The 27239-nt window shown below is 43.3% G+C and overlaps 1 protein-coding gene across 1 annotated transcript; it reads left to right on the top strand.

The window, feature by feature from the left end:
* Positions 1–27239, top strand: C17H4orf51 (chromosome 17 C4orf51 homolog). Its single transcript, XM_052655062.1, has 8 exons — positions 1–227; positions 5311–5372; positions 20253–20311; positions 22700–22763; positions 23616–23707; positions 25995–26090; positions 26470–26632; positions 26782–27239. Exons 1-8 carry the CDS (start codon positions 1–3, stop codon positions 27237–27239), a joined length of 1221 nt encoding a protein of 406 aa, XP_052511022.1.

The following is a 27239-nucleotide window of genomic DNA, read 5'->3' as shown; positions in this document are numbered from 1 at the left end:
ATGTCACACTTCTTCTACTTGACACCACAAATTCTTCTGCCCTTCAGCCCTCTCACTTCTCAAGAGTTTGATGAGATCAGACGGAAGGCTGCAGCATCTTGGCAGGATGAAGCAAGGTGGTCGGATTTATCTGTGACAACATACATGGGCAGTTACAGGAAAAAGCAGCTGGACGAGTCCACGGGCGGCCGACTTAGAGCAGGACAGCCCTGGCCTGAGCGTCACAAGTAAGATCTCTCTGTGATTTGCCCCTGGCTATGTCTCTCCGACTAGATGAGAATGATACTAGAAGGAGGAGGGTGTTGTCAACCCTGAAACACTTCCCGGACTTCCACTCTGTATATCTTCCTGGGTAGATGTCAGAGGGTGTGCATGCGAAGTTGCTTCAGTCAACCCCATGGAGTGTAGCCTGCAAAGCTCCTCTGTTGATGGGACTTCCCGGGCAAGAATACTGCCATTTCCTTCTGCAGGGGATCTTTCTGACCCAGGAAGAAGAGCTAAATGTCAGTTACCCGCAGAAACTATGATTGTCATTCTCTGTTTAGTCCTTCTAAAATTGATGCACAACTGCTTTTACAAGGTAATGTGTGAGTATTTGGTTAAGAGGGGCTTCCCAGGGGGCACAAGAGGTAAAGAACCCACCTGCCAATGCAGGAGACAAAAGAGACGCAGGTTCGATCCCTGCACACAGGGGTCAGGAAGATCCCCTGGGGCAGGGAATGGCTGCCCGCTCCAGTGTTCTTGCCTGGGAAATCCCATGGACAGAGGAGCCTGGTGGGGCTACAGTCTATAGCGCTGCACAGAGTCAGACACAACTTGGTGACTAACCCTCATGAATGTTAGTTATTTTGCCTTCCAGGGCTTTCCAAATTGCCAAAACAATCCTTAAAGCTGAAATGTCTCTGGGGTACTTTCCAATTGGAGACCTCGTCTGGTATAGTCCAATGAACGACACAGTCTGCATTTTCAATAGCTCTCAAGTTTGTTGGCACCTCAATTAACTTTGGAAATCCCTTTGCTAATTGTGTGAATTTTGAGGCATCTCTGGGCCCCCCAGCGGGGGCCAGATTCCCCTGGGGGAATCTTCGAGGCAATACTTGCCTCCCCATCTCAACCTCGGACTCTCGGAGGTATACGAACCCAGAGGAGATGAAAACTGTGAGAGCCCTAACTGAACCTTTCAGAAGAGTCCCAAATTATTTGAAAAGCAGTGATTTTCCTTTCTGCATTAGTACTAATAGAGGCAAATCCCTGGGTGAAAAAGCATTATCATGTTGTATCATGCTTCTGAAATAAAGACGCACTGTGCCAGGGCTTACTAAAAAGCCACAGGACAAATAGGGAGCATTTGTTTGTTACAGCAGCAATAGGAAAGTGCAGGTAGACCTTGGCAATACTGTGGGTTTGGTCTAATAAACTGGGCATCCCAATAAAGCAAGTCACACAAATTTTTTGTTTCCCAGTACATGAAAAGTTATACATATGCTATACGGTAGTCTATTAGGCGGGCAATAACATTATGTCTAAAAAACAATGTTCATGCCTTAATTTAAAAAATACTTGGTTGCTAAAAAAGATAAAATGTAACCATCATCTAACAACACAGTCTTGCCACACACCTTGAATTTGTAAAACACGCAGTATCTGCAAAGTGCAAGAAAGTCAAGTTCAATAAAACAAGGTATGCCTGTGACACAGAGAGAATGGAGATCAGAAACATTTTTATAATAAAGCGAACATTTTTATAATAAAGGAAAGAGCACAATACAAAATTTTCATGAAAATGTTAGGAACTACAAAACAAAATCAGTGCTTACCAGGAAGTTTTCAAATGAAAGTTTTAAAAAATGCCACTTTGCTAAAATATGTCAAGATTTTAGAATAAAGATAGTCAAAGATATGTAAGATCTCCACACAGAAAACTATAAGACCTTAGTGAGAGAATATAAAGATCTAAGTCAACAGAGAGATGAACCATGTTCATGGATTGGAAGACTGAATATTATAAAAATATTATTTCTCCCCAAATTGATTTACAGATTCTATACAATTCCAATAGATGTTTCTGTGGAACTTGACAAGATGGTTCAAAGCCAGGAAATAGTCAGGACACTCTTTAAAAAGAACAAAGTAAGCGTGTTTCCTCTACAGATAACAAAACTTGCCATAAAGCCTCAATAATTAAGGCAGAATGGCACTATGGCACCAAGATAACAAATAGATGACTGGAACAGAAAAAAGGGCCCAGAAACAGAACCTTGCATATATGGGCACTTATTTATGTAAAAGGTGGCAGAACAGTGGAGAAAGGTCATGTTTGCAATTCCAGGTAGATTCGTTCCAGATGAATTAGAGACCACAGTGTGAAAGGCAAAAATAGCAAAAACCCATTAGATAATGACATAAGGAATATCTTGATGATCTTGGGGTTGGCAAAGATTTCCTAAACAGAAGACAAAAAGTCCTAACCACAAAGAAACAAGTAAATGAGACTAGCTTAAAGTAGCCCTGTTTAACAAAATACACCCTTAAAAGTATGAACGTTGAGCTACGCATACGAAGGTGAGATTTTCAACTCAGTGACTGACCAAGGGCTCATAACTACGATACATATTTAAAAAAAAAAACAACCTGGGACTTCCCTGGTGGTCCCATGGCTAAGACTCCGTGCTCCCCATGCAGCGTGTCTGGGTTTGATCCCTGGTCAGGGCCACGTTCTGCAACTAAGAGTTCACAGGCCACAATTAATAGTCTGCATGCTGCAACTAAGACCTTGCACAGCTAAATAAATACATGAAAATATTTTAAAAGGAAAAACTCATGCAAATTAGTATGAAAAAGACAACCTACTAGAAAAATAGGAAAGAGAGGTTGGAATGAACTTCATAAACCAAGATATGCATGTGATCAATAAAATGTATCAAAAGTTCCTTAACCACGTTAACGATCAGGACATGCAAAATAAAGCCACAATGAGCTGACTCAGGCAAACTTCCAGAATGGCTAAAATTAAAAAGATTATTAATACAAAGTACTGGTGAAAGTATAAACCAGTGAGGTCTTTCATGTACATCTGGTGTGTATATGCACCGAATTGTTTTCTTGAGGAAAACAGTTTGATCTTGTTTTCTAAAGTTGATGCTACAGATATCCTGTGCTGCTGCTAAGCTGCTTCAGTCGTGGCCGACTCTGTGCGACCCCATAGACGGAAGCCCACCAGGCTCCCCCGTCCCTGGGATTCTCCAGGCAAGAACACTGGAGTGGGTTGCCATTGCCTTCTCCAATGCATGAAAGTGAAAAGTGAAAGTGAAGTCGCTCAGTCGTGTCCAACTCTGAGATATCCTAGGACTTAGCAATTTTAAGTATATATCCAGCCGAAAAGTGTTGTCACACATGCACCAAGAGATATGTACAAGTGGTCCACAGCAGCATTTTTCACAATAGCCAAAAACTAAAAAACAAGCCTAACATAGAAAACATATTATTCAAATATAAAAGAATGAATAGGCAGTGGTGTGACTGTTCAATGCCGATGTAAATGAACAAACTCTGGTTGCACCCTGAAATGCCACAAACACTGTATGCGGCATTTGAGCCAGATGCAAAACATATGTATATTATTCTATTTATATAGAAGTTTCAAAAAATTGTGCATGCCAAGTCACTTCAGTTGTATCCGACTCCTTATGACGCTACGGACTGGGGTCCGCCAGGCTCCTCTGTCCATGGGGTTCTCCAGGCAAGAATACTGCAGTGGGTTGCCATGCCCTTCTCCAGGGGACCTTTCCGACCCAGGGACTGAACCCGAGTCTCTTAGGTCTCCTGCGCTGGCGGGTGGGTTCTTTACCACTCGCGCCACCTGGGAAGCCCTCTTAAAAAAAAACAACCCAAGCCAAACTATGGTGTTTGGTGTATCTGCTTGGGTGGTAAAAAATAAATAAATAAAAGGAGAAGCAAAGAAATGATTCCATAGAAGTCAGGAAACTGGCCCACTGACTGTCTGACTTTCTGCTCCAAACCTATTGGAAAAATAATTACGGGGGTTGGGCTTGGAAACGTGCATTTGGTGGTCTTGCTTGGTGGTCCAGTGGTTAGGAATCTGCCTGCCACTGCAGGGGGCATGGGTTCGATCCCTGGTCTGGGAAGATGTCACCTACCATGGAGCAACTGAGCCCATGCACCAGGAAAGAAAAAAAATCAAATGTGCATCTAAAAATTAACACTCCCTGGTGATTCAATTGCTGCTGTAGGTAAGGAGAAGAAAGATGCAGGTTGGGCCACCAGCCCCTGTCTCAGGGGTGATGAGGGCTAGTCTGTGGGCTCAGTACATGTCCAGAAGCATTTTAGAACTCTTATAATTATTTTTTTTACATTTTTTTAAAATTTATTTTTTGAAGTATAGTTGACTTACCATGTTGTGTTAATTTCTGCTGTGTGGCAAAGTGATTCAGTTATACATATGTATACATTCTTTATCATATCCTTTTCCATTATGGTTTATCCCAGGGTATTAATACTGATACCGTTCTCTGTGCCACACAGCAGAGCCTTGTTATTTATCTATTTCTATATATGATATTTTGCATCTACTAATTCCAAACTCCTGATGCATCTGTCCCCCAAATCCTCCCTCTTTCCCACCCCCTCACTAGGACTCTAGGCTGACATAATTCCACTTTAGCCCAACACACATATAGTTCCAGGTCCCCGGAGCTTGAAGACCCTCCTCTCCTCAATGAGAGGCCCTAAAACAAAAGTTGTCCTCTAGAAATTCATGACTGCGCTTCCCACCAAGCCAACTGCTTGCCTAAAATGAGCATTATATCTGGATTCAGAGAAACTGAGATACAGATATGTTTTGAAGGCTAGACACAGCATCTGCTAGTCCCCAAGTTACCCCGCCGCTATTAAGTTCTAAGTTTTCCTGGGAAACCAACATAATTACTGTAATATTTCCTATTCCATTCATAGCGCTTATTTTATTTTGAAAACAGCTCCCGAGGGAAAGTCTCATAAATTCTGTGAAAACAATTATGAACTTACTGTTTGAGCTTTTCATGTCCAAAAGTTGAACAGTTTACCCTTTTATGACAAATTGGGGAACAAACAAATCACTAAAGACAATGAGAAAGTCCAACTTGGGTTGATTTAATGGGATTTTTACTGTTGGGAGAGTGGAAAAGGGGAAGAAAAGAAGCCGAAGTTGAAGAAATTAAATGAAAGTATGAGTGAAAATCCCTGCAAGCCCATAGGCTGTGGCTTATAAACCCCATAAGCTCATACCTTGCTTCTCGTACTTGCTTTCTGTAGGATGGCATTGCCAAACTGCTTTGCCGGCAGGGCTGAACTCCAGGAGACCACAGATGCTAAAGGTGAGTGCAGTGTGATCAGTTCTGAGCACAGCCGTTTTGCCAAGGTTGCTGCCTTGCTAATTTTTATGTTCGAGATTGTCATCCGAACAGTTTCCATATACCCACTAAAGGCAAGGTGCCTCTAGCATGTTCCACTATGGATCAGTCTCTCTTAAAAATAATAGTTATTCCAGGGCAAAAAATGTCCTCCTCAGAAAGTACCTCTTCCCAGAGCTTGGAGCTCTAAGTAACAGAATGTGAGCTTTACTGGGTATGTCAAAGAATTAGGAAGAGAAACCAAACCATTACAAACCACCAACTAAGAAACTCCATTTACTAATCGATACCACCTCCACCCCACTTCAGTTAAATCAGGATAACGCTTGCTGCTATAATAGATAAACTTCCAAATTCCAGTTGTTTAACATGATAATGGGCTTCCCAGGTGGTGCTAGTGGTCAAGAACCCACCTGCCAATGCAGGAGACACGAGACAAGCAGGTCCGATCCCTGGGTGGGGAAGACGCCCCGGAGGAGTGCATGGCAACTCACTTCAGTTTTCTTGCCTGGAGAATCCCATGGACAGAGGAGCCTGGCGGGCTACTGTCCATGGGGTCACAAAGAGCCAGACACGACTGAAGCGACTGAGCATGCAGGCAACATGATAAAAGATAGTTTTTTTCTTCATACAAAGGCCTGGGAAGGTGTTTTGCAGACAGACCTTAGATCTAAGGACACAGATGTCATTCATCTGGGAGTTCCACCATCTCTTGGGGCCCCAGAATCTCCGTCTGGCAGGTGGGGGAGGATAAAGGGTCGGGATGGCACATGGCTTTTCCACCATTTCAGCCTGGAAGTGACTCACATCTCACATGCTCACATTCCCGTGGGGGAAGTGGTCACAAGGCCCCACCTACACGAGAGTTCAGATTCCTGGGCTGGGCAGCCCCTGTCCAGTAACAACTGCGCTCAGCAGAGGGGGACAGCCAGCCCTCCTACCCCACACTCTGATTTTGAGGAAGAAACACAATAGGTTTTTTGCATATAATTTCCTGGAGAAGGCAGTGGTACCCCACTCCAGTAATCTTGCCTGGAAAATCCCACGGACAGAGGAACCTGATAGGCTACGGTCCATGGGGTCACTACGAGTCAGACACGACTGAGCGTCTTCACTTTCACTTTCCACTTTCATGCATTGGAGAAGGAAATGGCAACCCACTCCAGTGTTCTTGCCTGGAGAATCCCAGGGACGGGGGAGCCTGGTGGGCTTCCATCTATGGGGTCGCACAGTCGGACACGACTGAAGCGACTTAGCAGCAGCACCATATAATTTCCATCTCTCTGGGTTCAATCTTTGAAGGTTTAATAAGACCAATGAGAGTCATCTCGGGTGAGGATATTAAAGCACTTTGTAAAATATTCTATTAATACTTGCTGTTACATTTGTTATTCAGTGTATGCCCGTGTGTTGTCGGTATGGTGTCAAGAACCATCCTGCAGCCTCAGGGAGTTCTCCTGAAAAATGGAATCAAGGTTTTTAACCACTGCTTTGGACGATCACTATTCTGCTGGCTTTCCTAATAAAATTGGACTATATGGGAATAGTACATTTGAAATGGATTTGATGCATCCCTCTATGGTTTGTTGAGGCAAGAGAACAGGACAGCGAACCATTTGCGCTATTAAAATCAAGAAAGACTTTCTTTCTCCCTTTGCAGTGATAAACATAAAATTGAAACACACTACCTAGCTTGTCTGGAGAAGGGACTGGCTACCCACTCCAGCGTTCTTGCCTGGAAAATTCCATGGACAGAGGAGCCTGGCAGGCTGCAGTCCATGGGGTTACAAGAGTCACACACGACTGAACACACACACACACACACACACACACACACACACACACACACCCTGGCCTGAAGACAAGTCTAGGGCTGCTGCTGCTAAGTCACTTCAGTCGTGTCCGACTCTGTGTGACCCCATAGATGGCAGCCCACCAGGCTCCTCCATCCCTGGGATTTTCCAGGCAAGAACACTGGAGTGGGTTGCCATTTCCTTCTCCAATGCGTGAAAGTGAAAAGTGAAAGTGAAGTCACTCAGTCGTATCCAACTCTTAGCGACCCCATGGACTGCAGCCTTCCAGGCTCCTCCATCCATGGGATTTTCCAGGCAAGAGTACTGGAGTGGGGTGCCATCGCCTTCTCTGAGTTTAGAGAAGACTAAACTTGGAGACTTCTTCTCCAAGTCTAGGGTAGGGGAAATTAAATAATTTACCACTGTATGATAGGTATTGCTTTTTTCCTATCTTCTCCTGTCTTTATGGTAAAGTATGGTAGGAGAAAGGTAGGAAAGACATAAGTGTACAAATGTATTCATAATGATGATTTACTAGTGGAGACTTTGCCATGTTGCTTTTCTCAGTTTCCCCAAATGGTCATTTTAGTTTAACTGATGCCTACTCTCGTCATTAAGAGGTGACAGTATATCAAGGTAGAATTATTTAATTTGGCCTCTGTGCTTCTTTGAAAATTTCCATGTCTAATTTTGGGATTATCAACTGTGTGCTCAGTTCAGTTCAGTCGCTTAGTTGTGTCCAACTCTTTGCGACCACATGGACTGCAGCACGCAGGCCTCCCTGTCCATCACCAACTCCCAGAGTTTACCCAAACCCATGTCCATTGTGTCAGTGATGCCATCCAACCATCTTATCCTTGTTGTCCCCTTCTCCTCCTGCCCCCAATCCTTCCCAGCATCAGGGTCTTTTCCAGTGAGTCAGCTCTTCGCATGAGGTGGCCAAAGTATTGGGGTTTCAGCTTCAACATCAGTCCTTCTAATGAACACTCAGGACTGATCTCCTTTAGGATGGACTGGTTGGATCTCCTTGCAGTCCAAGGGACTCTCAAGAGTCTTCTCCAACACCACAGTTCAAAAGCATCAATTCTTCGGCACTCAGCTTTCTTTATAGTCCAACTCTCACATCCATACATGACTACTGGAAAAACCATAGCCTTGACTAGACGGACCTTTGTTGGCAAAGTAATGTTTCTGCTTTTTAATATGCTGTCTAGGTTGGTCATAACTTTCCTTCCAGGGAGTAAGCATCTTTTAATTTCACAGCTGCAGTCACCATCTGCAGTGATTTTGGAGCCCCCCAAAATTAAGTCAGCCACTGTTTCCACTGTTTCCCCATCTATTTCCCATGAAGTGATGGGACCAGATGCCATGATCTTCGTTTTATGAATGTTGAGCTTTAAGCCAACTTTTTCACTCTCCTCTTTCACTGTCATCAAGAGGCTTTTTAGTTCCTCTTCAGTTTCTGCCATAAGGGTGGTGTCACCTGCATATCTGAGGCGATTCTATTTCTCCCAGCAATCTTGATTCCAGCTTGTGCTTCTTCCAGCCCAGCGTTTCTCATGATGTACTCTGCATATAAGTTAAATAAGCAGGGTGACAATATACAGCCTTGGCGTACCCCTTTTCCTATTTGGAACCAGTCTATTGTTCCATGTCCAGTTCTAACTGTTGCTTCCTGACCTGCATACAGATTTCTCAACTTTGTGCTAGAAACATCTAATGAAGGGAGTTAAAATGTGAAGCCAAATCAAGTCCACAGGATAAACTTGCTCACCACTCGTGGACATGGGTCTGTTGATGGTCTCCTTGTAGAGTGTGTCCCTCGATAGATACGCAAATCAGATGGACTGTTCCTAAGTGTGATTCACAACCATCGGAGGAAAAATGTCCTCAGATTTTTTCAAGACTGGCTTTCAAAGAATTTGGTCTTATTCCACCTATGCTAAGGTGGATTTTCCTTTGGCATTACTATCAATTTTCTTTCCAAGTGACGTGGCTGTGGCTTTTCCCTCCTTTGGCGCCCCCCACCATCTGCTCATCTCTCAAGTTCAAAGGACAAAGCAATAACTAAGAAAAACTAAAATCCAGGGTCTTAAAACTGCAATACAGATGGAAATTGGTTAGCAGCTCCTCTCTCTTTACATTCTGCTAAGACAGATTCTAGCAAGCTTTATTTAAAAAGCTCCTCTCCCGCAAAACCAGTTTATGAAGAGAGAGATGGGATGTGGGCCCTGCTGCCTCTGGGGCTGCGCTCAAGGCGGTCCCTGCCGCTTCTCTTGTTCTGAGTGCCTCTGTATGTCCCTCCAGGATGAGCGCAAGTTACTCTTGCGAAAGGGTACACTGGCCTCTTTGATTCTAGCTGTTCTAAGAGATGTAATATGTGCCAGGGAAGAGGTTATCCATAGACTGACATCATCAGAGCCCAGACGAGACAGAATGTATGAGAATGTGCATTCTTTCTTGGGATATTCCCTAGTCACACATAACAAATTCCAGGTCCCTAGAGAGCAACGTGGAATTGTCTTTATGGCATAGGCCTTTAAACACACACACACACACACACCATTTATTTATTTGGCTGCCCCAGGTCTTAGCTGATGCACGTGGGATCTAGTTCCCTGACCAGGGATCGAACCTGGGCCCCCTGCACTGGGAGCATAGCCTCTTCGCCACCGGACCACCAGGGACGTGCCATGGTGTTATGGCCTTTTACAAGGATGACGGCATCCAGGAGAATCCTTTCAGGAACCAAGGAATATTCTGAGAGGGCAACGTGAAGATGACTTGTCATGTTCCTTCAAGAGTGTGTTCATTTTCAACATCATCTTTTTCTCCTGTTCTTTCACTCTCACGCCTCCAAACCTCAAAAGACTTCTGAAAGTAAAAGGAACAGCCAGAATTCCCATGAGTCCTGTCTTCACACAGGGAGGCCTTCAAGCATACACAAGATAATGTCACTTGGTTTCCTGTGACGCTTGCAATAAAATCCTCCTCTTCCATTTCATGCTTTTTGCTTTTTGATCACTCTGTTCCAGTTAATTGGCTTCTCTCAGGGACTTGAAACTGCTAAGCCATTTCCTACCTCAGGACCTTTGCACACACATTCTCTTTGCTGGAACCCAATTATCCCAGCTCTGCTGAACTGTACGCTTCAGGTTTGAATGTAAATGTCACTTCTTCAGAGACGTTTTCCCTGGCCACTCTATTTAAAGTCAGTTCTTCATACACTTGCCATTTTTAATTTTCATCTTAATGCCTAGTTTGCTATGTATTATTATATTTGTTTACTCGTTTATTATCTTTCCTCTTCTAGAACATCAGCTTCAAGAGAGCAGGAATTTGTCTGTCTCGTTGGTCTCTATCTCCAGCACCCAGGCCAGGGGTAAACACAAACCAGGTGTCCTTTAATTGTATGTTGAACAGTGGTTTTTATGGACCTTCTATGGTTGACTTTTTCTTTCCCACAATGTATTTCCTTATAGAGACAGTTTCTTACATAGAATTTATCTTTCCAAAGGAAATTTATAAAAGTACTTTTACAAATTATAATGTAGTTTTTAATAGAAGCAACCTTTCAAAAGCTTGTGTTTTCAGTGGCAGGCTTTAGTGTGTTTAGTGGCGGGATTCTAAAGTATTACATATAAAATACCTTAGAAATTGAGTGAAAAAATAGCATATGGCACTGTTGCACTTTGTATGTGGTTTTAGTTGTAGGGGCTTCCCTGGGGGCGCCAATGCAGAAGGCATAAGAGACGCAGGTTCGACCCCTGGGTGGGGAAGATCCCCTGGATGGGGGCACCACAACCCACTCCAGTACTCTTGCCTGGAGAATCCCATGGACAGGGGAGCTTCATGGGCTACAGCCCACAGGTCGAAAAGAGTCAGACAGGACTGAGGCGACTTAGCACGCACGCAGCCTCCTTAGTTGCATACAGTCCTCCACCCTGCACCCAGGTTCTGTAATGAGTGGAAGGAAGCACAGCCAGGCAAACCCCAAATCTGAAACAGACACAGCCCTGTAAGCAAGGGCTAGCGAGTGTGATCTGGGATGAGCGGCAGGGAGGAAAGAGAGCAGAAACGTTGGTGTCCAAGGGCCGGCCCTTTCTTAGTGGTGTGGGTATCTTGCTTCCAAGCTTTGTCCACCTTCTTTCCATAACGTCACAGGGATGGTGCATCCTTGTGCTGTTTGGGGATCATTCCCAAAGCTTTTTGCTCCTGGAGGCTGAGGCCCTAGAGTGAAGGTGGGAGCAGATGGGTTAGGGCGGGCCTGAAGAGAGGGCCTTATCCAGTTTGCTAGATCTGGCAATCCGTAGCAGGTTTGCTGGTCTGCCTGGGGAAGGAGCAGTAGGCTGGCCCCCGGATGGCATGGTAAGTGGGTAGATGGCAGTCAAGCCAGGCAGCCTTCCCTAGCGGTCCTGGGAGAGACTCACGGCTCCTCATCCAGGCTCCCCGACACCTAGGCCATCATATCCCAGGCAGAGGCACGGGGGAGCTTCCCCTCCCCGGAATGAAGCCCCCCACCCCGCCATACACATCTGCCACCCTCTCGCCCTCACAGAAACGTAATTTCTGTCTCCTCCTGCCTGTGACTCCACGCCATCCTGCGCCTGGCACCTGGGTCATCTCACCCTGAGTTTCCACACTTTCCACTCGTACCATCTGTGCTGATAATGTTCTAGCACGTTCTCCACCCATCCCTCCCCTCCCCCACCTCGCCACACACCAGTTGCCTGACCGGGACTGACCTAACCACTCCCCTCCCTGGAGGCACAAGCTGTGGGGGTCCATTGTGTTGGGGGAGAAGAGGGCTGATGCCTCAGGCTTTAGCACGAATGTCCTCCCTGGTTCCTCTCAGGACGCTCTGTTAACCTGACCCCTGCCCTCCTCCTCCTCCTCCTCCCATGGAGAGCACGGCTGTCCACGGGTACGAGGAAGGGGGGAAGATGCCTTAGAACCAGCCTCCCCCGCCACGGGGTCCCCCAGCTCACTTCCAGCGTGGGTGGTCATGGCAGAGAATCTGCTATGCCAGGATTTCATTTATCTGGCTAATTCGTTTGCCTGGCCGTGGGAAGTGCATATGTTTCTTTTAAACTACAGAAAGAAAAAAGCTTGTGTTGGCTACCCCATAAATCTAGACAGCCTGGAAAGCAGTTTGCCTGGGACTGAGGTCCTCCCCAGACTAAAAACTGCCAGGTACACCAGCTGATGGCCAGCACACCCCAACGAATCCCAGGACATGCCCCCAGACCCAGGAACTACCACCGTCCCTTTCAGGTGTTGGGAATTTTGTTTTGCTCAATTTGAAATTAGAAAACAGTCTAATAAATGGTTAAAAGTGTTTGCCAGGAAAGATTCAAGTGTAAGGCAACAGCGTCCAAATTCCCTGCAGAGACTGGACACAAGGGAACATTGGCAGCTAAGCCTGTTATTAAGAAGGTCACAAATGCCATCTGTTACCCCTGCACACTTTACTGTTCAAGCATAACCTCCAGGAGGACAAGAGAGCACAACAGTAGGCTTCTCAGGTGGCGCAGTGGTAAAGAATCCGCCTGCCGGCGCAGGAGATGCAGAAGACCCTGGTTTGATCCTTGGTTGGGGAAGATCCCCTGGAGAAGGAAATGGCAACCCACTCCAGTATTCTTGCCTGGAGAATCCCATGGACAGAGGAGCCTGGAGGGCTACAGTCCACGGGGTCACAGAGGGCCGGACACGACTGAGCACCGTGGGCTTCTGGGAAGAAACCGTGGCCCTCCCTATGGGGTGGGCTGCAAGCATGTGGGGAGGAGACGGGGCGAGGGCACCGCTGTTAGGTCTGTTCTTGGCCATGGCTTCAGTGTAATTTGGGCTGGTGCTGCCTGGTTTTCCAAATCTTTTTCTGCCTGGTTTTAGTCATCTATGAAATATGGTAATAGCACTTTGTCTATCATTATGAAATTGAGCAGATAAATGAATGCCTTATCCCTTTATCCTTTATGAATTTTTTATTTCATAGAAAAGTTGAAGGAATAGTAGAACCAGTATTTGCCTACTCCCTGCCTAGATTCACCAATCGTTAACATTTTGCCACATTTGTTAGTTTTATCTCAGTCTCTCCTTATTGATACTTGTATGTAATACTCTGCAGAACTATTGAGAGTAAATTTTCAGGCATAGTAACAATATATCCTTAAATACTTGAGCATGTACCTCTAGGAGCAACAATGTTTGCTTATAACCATAATACTATTTGCTAATAACCATACTATTATTATCTTATATAACCATAATACTGTTATTACATACAAGAAACTTCATATTGATAGGATAGTCTCACCTAATGTTCAGACCATTAAATGCTTTATTCTTAATGGTCTGTCAGGAAAAGATTCACTCTGTCATCTATCCCCATGGTTAGCAATTCTTTCTTTAAGACACCTCATATTTTCTGAGACACTTTGAAAAGTCTGATGAAAGCTCTAGGCCCTATCTTCAGAAAAATATCCATCAAGACACTTCTACGAGCCACCAATGCATACACCTTAGATCTCTCCAGGGTGTCCACAGACTCTTGGTTAAGTCTTCTAATCTTTTATCTAAATTCTCCTCTTTTACAAAAGGAGTTTAAGACCACAGCACTCAGAAAAGGTTAAAAACAATTTTTTCTTTACTTTCCAACATTATGTTTTGTGTTCATGATGCTTCATTTTAAGGAACTCGAAGTTTCAAGGGACACGGGGATGGGTAGCTCAAAGATCACATGATCCCCAAATCTAACAAAAGAAAACAGAATCACAAGTACAGCTGAGAGCTGTACTATCGCAGCACCTAGTAGAGGACTCCATGGTTAGAAGTCCCAGAATACTTCCAAACTTGAGATTCCGCAAGAGCAGGTGCTCACAAACCCACACCTGCTTTCTTGGTAACTTATTTTTAAAACCATATACCTGTAGCATTCCATCAGGGTTGGCACAAGATTTATGGACCTAATACGTAAGATAGAATTTGCTGGCAGTTACTGACATTGTTAGTTTCATCAACAAAACTACCCAATTTGGTTACAGTTCTAGGACTAGGAAGTGGAAGCAGGGAGGCGGATCACGCTGGCAATTTAGGGGAATGTTAAATGTCCTTTATTGAAAGGCCAGCTGAAACTGCCAGGGTAATGTCTATTTTGTCAACTGTTAACTTGCAAAGAAAAAAATCAGCAGACCATACACCACCATATGCGAGCTTGTTGGTATTCTTCTCCACAAATGACTGAAGAAAATGAGAGCTGTTTCTAGCTTGATGAGAAAAATGTACAAGTTTGGCTAAAAGATGGGCATAAAATCCCAACATATCCCTCATACAGTGGTCCAGCACAAATTCTAATCCCCATTTCCCCCCATAATCTATCAAATGCCTCAAAATCACTTCTATAAAATTTTTATATTTTTAAATCATATAACTTGATAGCTAATGATTCTCTTATATAATTTTTGAAAGGAAGAGTGACAAAAAACTAGTGAAAGCCTCTGGCAGGCCTATGGGATTTATAAAAGTCTTATAGAGCTTTGAAAGGCTAAGGATTTACAGAAATAATCAGAGCTAACTGTGCAAGATAAACTTCGTATCTACCTGCTCTGTCACTGTGAAAAAGTGGTTTTTTCTTGAATTTAGGTAAATAATTATCGAACTCATTGATTTTAGCTTAAGATACCCTGCTTTAAAAAGTTTATCAGCATAAAACAGCACAGATAATGAGTATTTCCCAAATGCTATTCCTCTTCCTTGACTCATCCCTGGTGACTAGACCCCATCATATTATGCCAAACCGATACTCTTCTCCTTTTTAAGTCAATTTTTATTACTTTTAATCAAATTTAATTTTTTCCTTACTTTTTAAATCAAAATAGTCGAGAGAAATCAACATAATTAGTCATTAGCAAAATGCAAATTAAAACACAATGACATACTTCCTTACATCTGTTCAGTTCAGTTCAGTCACTCAGTCATGTCCAACTCTTTGCGACCCTATGAACTGCAGCACGCTAGGCCTCCCTGTCCATCACCAACTCCCGGAGTTCACCCAAACCCATGTCCATTGAGTCTGTGATGCCATCCAACCATCTCATCCTCCGTCGTCCCCTTCTCCTCCCACCCTCAATCTTTCCCAGCATCAGGGTCTTTTCAAATGAATCAGTTCTTCACATCAGGTGGCCAAAGTATTGGAGTTTCAGCTTCAACATCAGTCCTTCCAATGAACACCCAGGTCTGATCTCCTTTAGGATGGACTGGTTGGATCTCCTTGCAGTCCCACAATGGCTATAATCACAAAGATAGAAAATAACAAGTGTGGGCCAGGATGTAGAGAAACCAGACCTTCATTCATTGCTGGTGAGAATGTAACGTTAGCACAGATACTTTGGAAAATGCCTTGACAGTTTCTTTAAAAGTTAAACATACATTTACAATAGGATCCAGCGATTCCACAGCTAGGTACACACTTGTAAAAAGTAAAAGATATAAAAAAAAAAATTCTGAAAGAAGCCACAGGGGAAAACCTTACCTATAGAGAAACAAGATTAGAATTATATTCCGCTTCTCCTGAGAAACCATGGAAGCTAGAAGAGAACAGAGTGATACGTGTAATGTTGCTGAGAGAAAAAAAACCTACTAACCTAGAATTCTGTGCCCTGTGAAATTATCCTTGAAAAGTGAAGGAGAAAGAAACGCTTTCTCAGACAAACAAAAACTGAGGGAAATTGTTGCCAGTAAGTCTGTCTTGCAAGAAATGTTAAAAGTTCTTTACAGAGAAGGAAATAATATGGGTCAGAAATTGGATCTGCATAAAAAGGAAGAGCCTTCAAGAAGGAATAAGTAAATGAAACTTAGTTTTCTTATTAATTGATCTAACAGATAACAGTTCAAAAATAATGTAACAATGTATTCAATAATATGTGTGCGTATGTATGCTTATATAACTGAGATGAATGATATAAGTAAAAGGAAGGCGGAAATAGGAATATGTTATTATTATAAGGTAGGCCTGTATCGTGCTATAGTGTAAATGTATGCACTAGTGCTGAGTTGCTCAGTCGTGTCTGACTGTGACCCTGGACAGTAGCCCGCCAGGCTCCTCTATCCATGCAGATTCTCCAGGCAAGAATATTGGAGTGGGTTGCCATGTCCTTCTCTGGGTGTAAATGTATAGTTGTACAACTCTAGGGAAAGCTACTAAAAGAGCTTTTTAACAAGATGAAGAAATACACTAAGAAAGGAGAGAGATAGAATCATATAAAATGCTCAATTAAAGCAACAGAAGGCAGAAAAAGTGGAAGGTATAAATAGGAATATGGGCAGCAAACAAAACAGTAACAAGTATGGTAGAGGTTAATCCAGCTGTACCGACAGTCATTTTGAACCTGAATGGTTTAAATATACCAGTTAAAAGACAGAGGTCAGTGGATCTGAATACAAGATCCTATCATATGTTATCTGCAAGAAACCCACTTTAAATATAAAGACTCAAATAGATTAACAGTAAATAAATGGAAAAACTATACTATGATAATACCAATTAAAAATAAAGCAGGAATAGCTATATTTCACACAGAACAGACTTCAGAGCAAGGAAATTTATCAGAAATAAAGAAGGGCATTTAATAATAATGATTATGATATAATAATAATGATTAATGATAATAATGATGATAAGGGGATTAATTCTCTGAGAAGACATAGTAATCCTTAACACATGTGTACCAAACAACAGCATATCAAACTGTATGAGGTGACAGCTGATAAAACTTTAAGGAGAAATAGATGGACCCACTGTCATGTTTGGAAATTCCAGCCTCTTTCTATCAGAAGTAGACGGATCTAGAAGACAGAAAGTGAGTAAGGACATAGTTGAACTCTACCACCTACCAGTTGGATATAATCAACATCTATTAAATAACTTCATCCAACAACAGAAAATACATTCTTCTCAAGCTCACATGGACCATTCACCAAGATAGGCCACATTCTGGCTCACAAAATACACCTTAACAAATTTAAAAGAATAGCATTCATAGGATGTCTGCTCTCAGACCACAGTGGAATTAAATTAGAAATCAATAACAAAGGTTACTGGAAAATCCCCAAAGACATGGAGATTACACAATACACTTCTAAATAACACATGGATCAAAGAAGAAATCTCAAGAGAAATTTTAAAAATATTTTGAACTAAATGAAAATACAACTTAAAATTTGTGTAATGCAGTAAAAGCAATACTTAGACAGAAATTTATAGCATTTCATTGATTTATCAGAAAAATATAAAATCAATTTACTTTCCATCTTAGGAAACTAGAAGAAAAAGAGCACATTAAACCCACAGTAAGCAATAGAAAAGAAATAAGGAGTAGAGGAGAAATCAATGAAAGTGAAAATAGGAAATCAACAGAGAAAATCAAGAAAACAAAAAGCTGGTTCTCTGGAAAAAATCAACAAAAGTCAGTAAGACTCTAGACAGGCTAACTATGAAAAAAGTAGAGAAAGGACATAAATTATCAGAATAAATCAAAGAAGGAAAATCACTACAGAGCTCACAGACATTAAAAGGATACTAAAGGAATACTACAAAAAATTCTATGCTGACAAATTTGGTAACCAAGATGAAATGGACCAATTCCTTGAAGACACAAACTGTCAAAACTCAATAAGGAAAAATAGACAATCTGAATATGCTTAGATCTATTAAAGAAATTGAATCAATAACCTTCCCAGGCAGAAAGCAATAAGCCCAGATGGGTTCACTGGTGAATTTTATCAAACATTTAAGGAAGAACTTATACCAATTCTCTACAATTTCTTTCAGAGGTTAAAAGGTGAAGGAAGTCTTCCTAATTCATTCTGTGAGGTCAGCATTACCCTCATACCAAAGCTAGACAAAGAGGTTACAAGAGATATATAGATAAATACATTTCATGAACACAGATTCATAAATCCTCAGCTAAATATTAGCAAATAAAAGAATTATACACCACATCTAAGAGGAATTTATTCCAGGCATACAAGGCTAGTTCAACATTCAGAAATCAATGTATCTATCACATCAACAGGCTAAATAAAAAATCACATGATCATATCAATACATTCAGAAAAAGCTTTTGACAAAATTCAATACCCATTCATGATAAAAAAAAGTCTTAGTAAACTAGGAAAAGATGGGAACTTACTCAACTTAATAAAAAAAAATCTACAAAAAACCTATAGGTAACATCATATTTAATGACAGAAACTCAAAGCTTTCCCACTACTATCAGGTACAAGGCAAGGATTCTCCTCTCACCACTCCTTTCAACATAATACTGAAAGTACTAGCTAATGCATTATGACAAGAAAAGGAAATAAAAGGTATAGAGATTGAGGAGGAAAAAATGAAACTCTCTTTGTTCACATATGAGTCAACTTCCTATGTAGGCAATCGAAAAGAACTGACCAAAAAGAAAAGAAAGTCCTGGAACTAATAAGTGATTATAGGAAGACTGCAAGATACAAGGTTAATATACAAAACTTGATTGCTGTCCTATATACTAGCAATGAACAAGTAGAAATTGAAATTAGATTCGGTGCAATCCCAATCAAAACCACAAGAAGTTATTTTGTGGATATCAACAAAGTGATTCTATTAGGGATGGATAAATAGAGCACAGAGGACTTTTAGGACAGTGAAAAAACTGTGTAGTACTATAATGATGGGTGCATGCCTTTCTACATTTGTTCAAACCCATAGAATGTACTGGCTTTCCTGGTGGCTCAGTGATTAAAGAATCACCTGCCAATGCAGGAGATGAGGGTTCGATCCCTGGGTTGGGAAGACCCCCCAGAGAAGGCAACGGCAACCCACTCCAGTATTCACCTGGAGGATTCCATGGACAGAGGAGCCTGGTGGGGTTCCATGGGGTCACAAAAGAGTCGGACTCAGTTTAGTGACTAAACAATAACAGAATATACACCACCAACAGTGAACTGTAATGGAAACTGTGGACTTTAGGTCATTATGATGGTATTAATACATTGTAGGTGTACCAGTTGCAACAGTGGGTACTACTCTGGTGGGAGAATGCCAATAATGGGAAAGCTTTGGAGAAGGCAATGGCACCCCACTCTAGTCCTCCTGCCTGGAAAATCCCATGGATAGAGGAGCCTGGTCGGCTGCAGTCCATGGGGTCGCTAGGAGTCGGACATGACTGAGCGACTTCACTTTCACTTTTCACTTTCATGCATTGGAGAAGGAAATGGCAACCCACTCCAGTGTTCTTGCCTGGAGAATCCCAGGGACGGGGAAGCCTGGTGGGCTGCTGTCTATGGGGTTGCACAGAGTCGGACACGACTGAAGCGACTTAGCAGCAGCAGCAGCATGCCTGTGTTGGGGCAGGGAGTATATTGGAACTCTGTATCTTTCTCTCAGTTTTGTTGTGAACTTAAAATTGCTCTAAAAAGTTAAAATCTTGAAAAAAGAGGAACACTTAAAAAAAGGTTAATTTTTCTTTCTCATGGGGGAGAGAGGACATAAAGAATTATTTTGTAGCTAAATTAAAATTTAAGAAAATTAATACTGAAACACAGGCCCAATTTTAGACTTATTTCAGGAAAACCTTAAAGAGAAAGCCAAAGGACATGTAAAACTGAATTACTCTGATAACATTTTTAAGCTTTAAATTCAAATAATTTCAATGTCTTCTTGGCTGTTACCAATATGATTTTCTTTTAAAAATAATGTTAAAGTGGTTTAAAAAAATAACATTTTTACCTACTCTTCCTAGGAGCTCCAGAATGTTTACTATATGAGTTAACTTTGAGTCACAGCTTTGTCTTACTTCTTACTTTTCTGTTGATCAGATTCTAAAGGGAAATAAGTGATGTGTGTACAATTTGCTGCTGCTGCTGCTAAGCCGCTTCAGTCATGTCCGACTCTGTGTGACCTCATAGATGGCAGCCCACCAAGCTACAATTTGCTGGTATAGCCTAATTGGGAATGTAAGAAATTTTATTCTAACACTGGGTTTGATCCTGGTTTTTCTTCTTCATTTGCATGCAGGACTGTTACCACATATAACCAGTTCTTTTAATAATTCATCTATTGTCAAGCATGGAGTGGTAAGTCCAACATTTCTCAGTGATTGTTTACATGTAGAGCTTAAATGATTGCATACTGCTTTGTCGTTATTAATTAGAAAATAAACAAACTGGAGCGGAATGAAGTTGTTAATATATTCATTCACGGAACATTTATTTTTGAGTGTTTATTGTACATTTAGCTTTCTTCCAGGTGATGGAGATATAAGATTGCCAACATTAGTTGTGAGATGATGATTCTCTGCTTCTTTCACAGTCATGAATTTTTCCTCTTTCCCATGTATGACAATAACTATACATACTACATTGACAGTTAAAAACAAAAGCAGCTCTTCTCTGATTGAAAACTCAAATAATACAGAAAAACAGAGACAGGTAAAAGTTACCTGAAACCCTCCCCTCCTCCCAGGGATAAACCACCACTAATGTTTTAGTGATCTTCCTAAGAAAGCTCTCTCTATACTTATGTGTACATAAAGATGCTCACAGCGGGCCTCCCTGGTGGCTCCGTGCTAAAGCAAACAGCAGTCAGTGCAGGAGACATGGGTTGGATCCTTGATTCGGGAAGACCCCAGAGCAGAGCAGCTAAGGCCCTGTGCCACAACTGCTGAGTCTGTGCTCTAGAACCCGGAAGCTGCAGCCACTGAAGGCCTCCTGCCTAGAGCTGGTGCTCCTCAGCAAGAGAAATCAGGGCCATGAGAGGCCTCGGCGCCACGACTGGAGAGGAGACCCTGCTCACCTCAACCAGAGCAGAGCCCACGCAGCAACGAAGGCCCAGCACAGCCAAACAATTGAACAGGTTTTTAAAGATGTACACAGTCATACACGTAGAACACACTGATGGGATCCACTGTCCTCTGAAATCTGCTTTAATCATTTAAGGTTTTCATGGACCTCTTTCAGTGTTAACATAATCATTATTTTAATAGATTTATAATATTCTATTGACTGGATGTATCATTTTAAAAATATGCCATATTGCCGGGCATTTAGGCTTTTCAAATTTGTAACTTACAAATTATGCGGGAATCAGTAAATCTGAAGGTAAATTTTTTATAATTGTACAGTCATCATCTCAGAGTACTTTCCCATAGGCAGAATTCTTGGGTCAGAAGGGATACTTATTTTAAATTCTGATATATGGCCAAATTGCCTTTTAGAACATTGGTTTTATGAAACAGCAGCCCACAAGGGTGCCTGTTTTCCTATATTTTTTCTAATGCTGGCTTTAAAAATAATTTTAATATTTTCTAGTTTGATAAAAATAGCTCAATCTTCTTTTGATTTTCATTTATCACTGAGGTTGAGCATCTTCTGTTTACTAGTTATTCACACTCTTTTCTTGAATTATAGTCAGTTCTCATTATTCAAGGTAGTTATCTTTTTTAAAGTCTCTACTAACGTGACTCAGGGAATACAGAACTATTGCTCCTAAGAGAAATATAGGGTCTCTTTCCTGTGAGCCTCTGGTCATACAATTTGCACCAACTGGTCAATACGTAAGTTTGTTTTCCCTGTGTTTCTGTTTAACAGCACCTTATTTAACATATATTGTTGGTTCATTAACATTGATCCTACAGCACTATAACTGGTGCCTGCTGCTGCTGCTGCTGCTGTGTCGCTCAGTCGTGTCCGGCTCTGTGCGACCCCATAGATGGCAGCCCACCAGGCTCCTCCGTCCCTGGATTTTCCAGGCAAGAGTACTGGAGTGGGGTGCCATCGCTTTCTCCGAACTTGTGCTTATCTAACAATCGTATTTTCTCTGTAAGGCACGTCAGCCTTCTCGCACTTAGCAACACTAAGCGGCACGTCAGCACTGCACCTGGGGGCCGTTTAGAACAGTGAGGTCATTAACAAAAGACACGAAAAGCCAGAAGGTGTGGCACTAGATGGGCTGCAAAGGGGTCACTTGTTTACAGGATCAGAACTGAAACAAGAAGGCAGAGTGTGCCCTTGTCGGGCCTCCACCAAGAACATGCACGCCAAGTGACTCAAACTCTTTGCCACTTTGGGCTTGTCCTTGAATGATCTCAAAAGCACTGTGAGTATTGATTTTGAATGGAATCCATGAACAATGAGGATCGATCGTATTCACTTTCTTTGACCACCTTTCTATTGGGGTGTTTAGCTTTTTCTTAACTACTTTGTATAAGCTATTTGCATATAAGGATAGTTATGTTATATTTGCATATAAGGATAGCTATTTGCATATAAGGGTAGCTGTCCAATTTTATAAGTATTTTCTCCAATTTTGTCTTTTCATTTTAGTATTAGTATTTTACTCTGGTGGCTTTTGACAGCAGTATCAAAGTGCCTTTTGAATGGGGAGGCCAACAGTGGAAAAAGAATGTGATTAAATCTCTATTGTTGTGAAATTGGTTGATATTTGTTTCCATCTCTTCTTCATAGGCACACCAAATTCTGTCTGGGGATTTTCCTCCAGCACGTCCTCCTCCAGGTTATGAAAGACCATGTAAGTCTGATCCGAAACTACCACTTTACATCCACATTTTGCTTTTAATTAGGATCTTTATCGGATATTTTCACACCTTCCAGAGTCTGAAGCCATTTAAGGCCTTTTGCATTTCTGCCTCCTTCCTCCCATCACACACTTTATTACTTCATTGTACATACCTCTCCCTGGAGAAGGGAATGGCAACCGACTCCAGTGCTCTTGCCTGGAGAATCCCATGGACGGGGGAGCCTGGCAGGCTACAGACCATGGGGTCGCAAAGAGTCGGATGCAACTGAGCTACCAAAACACATACACACACCTCTCCTAACCTAAATGGAAGGATGGTAGGATGCAGACATAAAAACAGGATTCCCACAGAGGCATTTGACAGCGGCAGCTCCAAAAAAGACTGTACGTGTGAGAAGGTTGTGCTGGCGGCAGAAGTTGCGGATGGGGGCAGGTGGGCAGTGTGTGTGTGAAGTAGGCAGTGTGTGTGGCTGCTGCTGCTAAGTCGCTCCAGTCGTGTCCGACTCTGTGCGACCCCATGGACGGCAGCCCACCAGGCTCCCCCGTCCCTGGGATTCTCCAGGCAAGAACACTGGAGTGGGTTGCCATTTCCTTCAATGCATGAAAGTGGAAAGTGAAAGTGAAGTCGCTCAGTCGTGTCCGACTCTGTGCGACCCCGTAGATGGCAGCCTACCAGGCTCCTCCGTCCGTGGGATTTTCCAGGCAAGAGCACTGGAGTGGGGTGCCACTGCCTTCTCCTAGTGTGTATGGAACTATTGATTAAAAAATGGTTTAGGAATGTCAGTACAGTTCATCTATTCATATTGTAATATACTTTACCATGAGTACCTAACCCACTAGCAGTCTGTCTCTTTATGCTAGGTGTGAGAATTAAAAAGCCAGCACCGAGGAACCTGATGAAGTACAGTCTTCTAAGGAGAGAGTTCCTGAAACATGTAAGAATCTTTTTGCTTGTCACCCAACAGTGGCTCCTTGGGAGTGTCAATAATTCTGCACAGTGTATCCTCGAGGGTGGAGGTGTGTGTATGTTTAGAGTTGGTGTGAAGGTAACATTTACAGTCACGTGACACACAGAAAAAACTGGGAACAGACTGTTTTGATGAGCAGTCCTCCCAAAAGTATTGTGAACGTTTCTTGTGTAGGTCTCTTATTTTGGAAACAAGCCTCAAAGAGGCTTAGAGGGACTTGAACTTCTCTTGTACCGTCTAAATGCTCACCAGTGATGGCAGGGATCTGCTGGATTGCACCTCGTGCGATAAAGGCAATAAGTTCTCAGACTGTCCTTTCCTTTTGGGGACCCACCCTGGGTGCCCAGTATCCTGGATTCACCCTCCTGAAGTGCCCATTCTGCCACCCTCTATCTACTGGCCCTGCTCCCTTGACGTGGCCCTCGAGAGCCCAGGCTTTGTCTTGCCTGCTCAGACTTTCTCCAAACCAGTAATTTTAAGCAGGAGGTGATGATGGGATTCTTCCTCTATCTTAAGAGTTCTAGCAGAGACTTCTAGAAAAAGAATAAACTTTACATCATTTAATATAAAAGTTACAGGGGCTTCCCTGGTGGTCCAGTGTCCCCAATGTACAGGGCACAGGTTCCATACCTGGTTAGGGAACTAAGATCCAACCTAAAAAAAAAAAGATTGAAAAAAAGTTACAATGACTTTTGCTATCTTATTACTTTTGCTTATTAAGATTTCTCTTTAAATTGATTTTTAAAAATGTGGCCTCACCCCAAGTAATTATATTTATAAAACCATCAGTTTGGTATGCTAGTTACGTGCATTAGAAAAAAAAAAAAACCTCTGACCATTAAAACAAAAAATGTTATTCAAGTACCACCTAACATTATCACAAGAACTACCAGTACAGACAGTATAGATAGATATCACTTGGGAAAATGCTAGTCTGTGGGGACCAACTAGCTTATCTGATATATTTAGCTAACAGGACAGGGTTGAACAGCCCAATTCGGTTCCCAGGTAACTAGAATGTGGTATTCCAGAAATGGCGTATTTGTCTTCATTTTTTTTTTTTTTTGCCTTAGGACTTGGTAACATTCCTAGCTCAGGAGGACAGGGCTGTGGTAAGCTGTGGAAAGAATTATTCCGGGGCATTTGAAGCTGGGCAGTCCACTGAATGTCATATTATGCAGATAGCCAGGGACCTCCCTTCACTGAAGGGTTGGTGCAGGCTTCTAGGAAGGGTAGCTGATTTCCTGAAAGTGTATTTACTGCTAGCTGGCCTCCTGGGAGTTGCCTGGGAGAATCATTAACTATTGTTAAATAAATAAGTCCCTCTCGCTGCACAGAGTTGTACTCCTGCCAAGCCTTTCCACTGCCAGTGTCCGCAGCTGTTTGGGGGAACAGTTGTCTGTCTCTGCGAGGGGCTTCCCCACCCTCCCTCCCCTAAAGTGAATGTTCTATACTCACAGTAGCCTCTTTTAAATCAACAATTCCCGACAAATTAATGACATTACATCCTGCTCTTGTTTTTATGGTGCAACCAGAAGCTGAAAGTACAACGCACACAGACACACCCCACACAGTTAACACGGGCTCCTTGTTTGGGAAACCTTGGGCCTAAAATTCTGAATAAAAGAAATCACAATTTTTAACTTATGATAAAGCAAAATCAATTTTTATATTCTGCATCAGTAGCAAGTAGAGACTGAATGAAGTTTTCAGCAACAAGTAAGGACTGAATGAAAATTTCAACCATCATTAACGATATTTTCACTTTAAAGAGTATTTGCTTGGTGTCTAATGCCTTTGGTAGCCATCTTCTAAATATTTATATTTCTGGGTTCTATCTTCAAGAAGTTCATGATGTAACACTGGCAAGTAGAGAAATCCACACCCAGGGCTACCTGGACTAAAAGGATAGTAGGGAAGACGGGGAAAGAATCTTACGGCTTAAGGATGATTAAAGGGCAGCAGCAATAGCAGCAGTGAACGGGTGCCGTTACTGATTCCAGGAAATCAATGGTTCGGTTATTGATTCTAAGAGTTCTTGCCCCCCTTTCCTCTCCTGCTTATTGATCTGGCCTTCCTGACACAGACACGATATATGAAATAGACAAATTAAAGGAGATGGAAGAAAATGCAGGAACAATCCCAATTTCTGCTCCTTTTCGATGTATTGGCAATTTAATTCCCAACTGTGCAAACACTAACTTTAGCGGATGGGCGAGTGCTGACAACCGGGCCATTTTTTTTTTCCCCCCAGTTTCGTGAACCAAGTGATTCTATAAGCAAGACTAGTTCATCTGGAGGCTCAGAAGCTGATCAAGTCGTTTATATTCGGAAAGCACCATTGTCATTCGTTTAGCTGAGTTGGAAAGCGAAGCCACAAAGTTGGCGGCTCTGAGCCTGCTTAATTAACGACTTGGAGGTATGAGTGGGCCCGGGAAGACACGGACCTAGGCAGGTTGGTTTTCTTGGGCACTTCCCGGACTTCAAAAGCCTTCAGCCATCAATTTGTTTTTTCTCTCAAATTGGAAGAGGGGACCAAAGTTATCGTTATACTGATCATTAAACTTTCCTGTAAAGACTTGGAAGCAGGCTTCTCTGCAAGAATCACAGAAACCGTGGTGGGGCCCCGACAGCTGTCGGCTCTAGCATCCAAGGAGCCAGTGCCGTCCATCTGGGCGCCCCAGGCGGGGAAGGGCGCAAGGGCGTGAGAAAGGCTCTTTTGTATTCAGAGCAATCGTCGCTGGAGCCGCAGCCTCGCACAACCAGCCTCGCACAACCGGCTTCCTTCCCCGCGAGGCGCAGCGGAGAAGCAAGCTGACGGGAGGGGGCGGCAGGCGGCGCGGCGGGGGCGGGATCTGGGGGCGGCGCGAATCGCGGCCTTTCCCGTCCCGGGTCCCCCCAGAGCGGCCTCGCGTCCCACAAGCCCCGCCCACGTCCCGCCCCGCCCACATCCCAGCCCCAGCCCCGCCCCACCGCGCTCTTGCTCTCGGAGCTCCTCGGGCTCTGAGTTCCGCCCCTCTCTCGCCTCTCCTCCTCTCCAGGTCCGCCTCCTCCCTCCACGATCCTCCTCCTCCTCCGTGCCCCGGTCCGCCGCCTTCTCCGGCTCCTCCTCCTCCAGTTCTACGACCCTCCTCCACTGCATTCCCAACGCCCCCTCTGGCCCCACCCCGGCTCGACGTGCCAGTCCCTCACCCCGCCCCGCACTGCCCACGACCCCGCCGCCCCGGCCTGTGCCTGTGCCGAGCGCTCTGGAGGGAGGTCACCCCTGCGGAGACCCTATGCGGGGGAAGCCATCGCCGCTGTCCTGGGAGCCAAGGGCCCCCGCGCCTGCTGTCCCACCGAGGGGGAGGCCGAATCTGGCGTGGTTATGGAAGTAGCTGCCCCCTACCCCTCTTCCTCCGCACCCCCCTACCCTCCTGTCTGCCTGCTGCCGGATATACTCCCGTTTAGCAAACAGACCTTCTCCACATGGTTTCTGTTAGATAGAAAAGGTAATTAA

This window comes from Budorcas taxicolor, chromosome 17 (assembly GCF_023091745.1).
Source record: "Budorcas taxicolor isolate Tak-1 chromosome 17, Takin1.1, whole genome shotgun sequence".
NCBI lineage: Eukaryota > Metazoa > Chordata > Mammalia > Artiodactyla > Bovidae > Budorcas > Budorcas taxicolor.
Note: the sequence above shows the minus strand (reverse complement) of the source record. Positions and strands in the feature narration are given on the sequence as shown.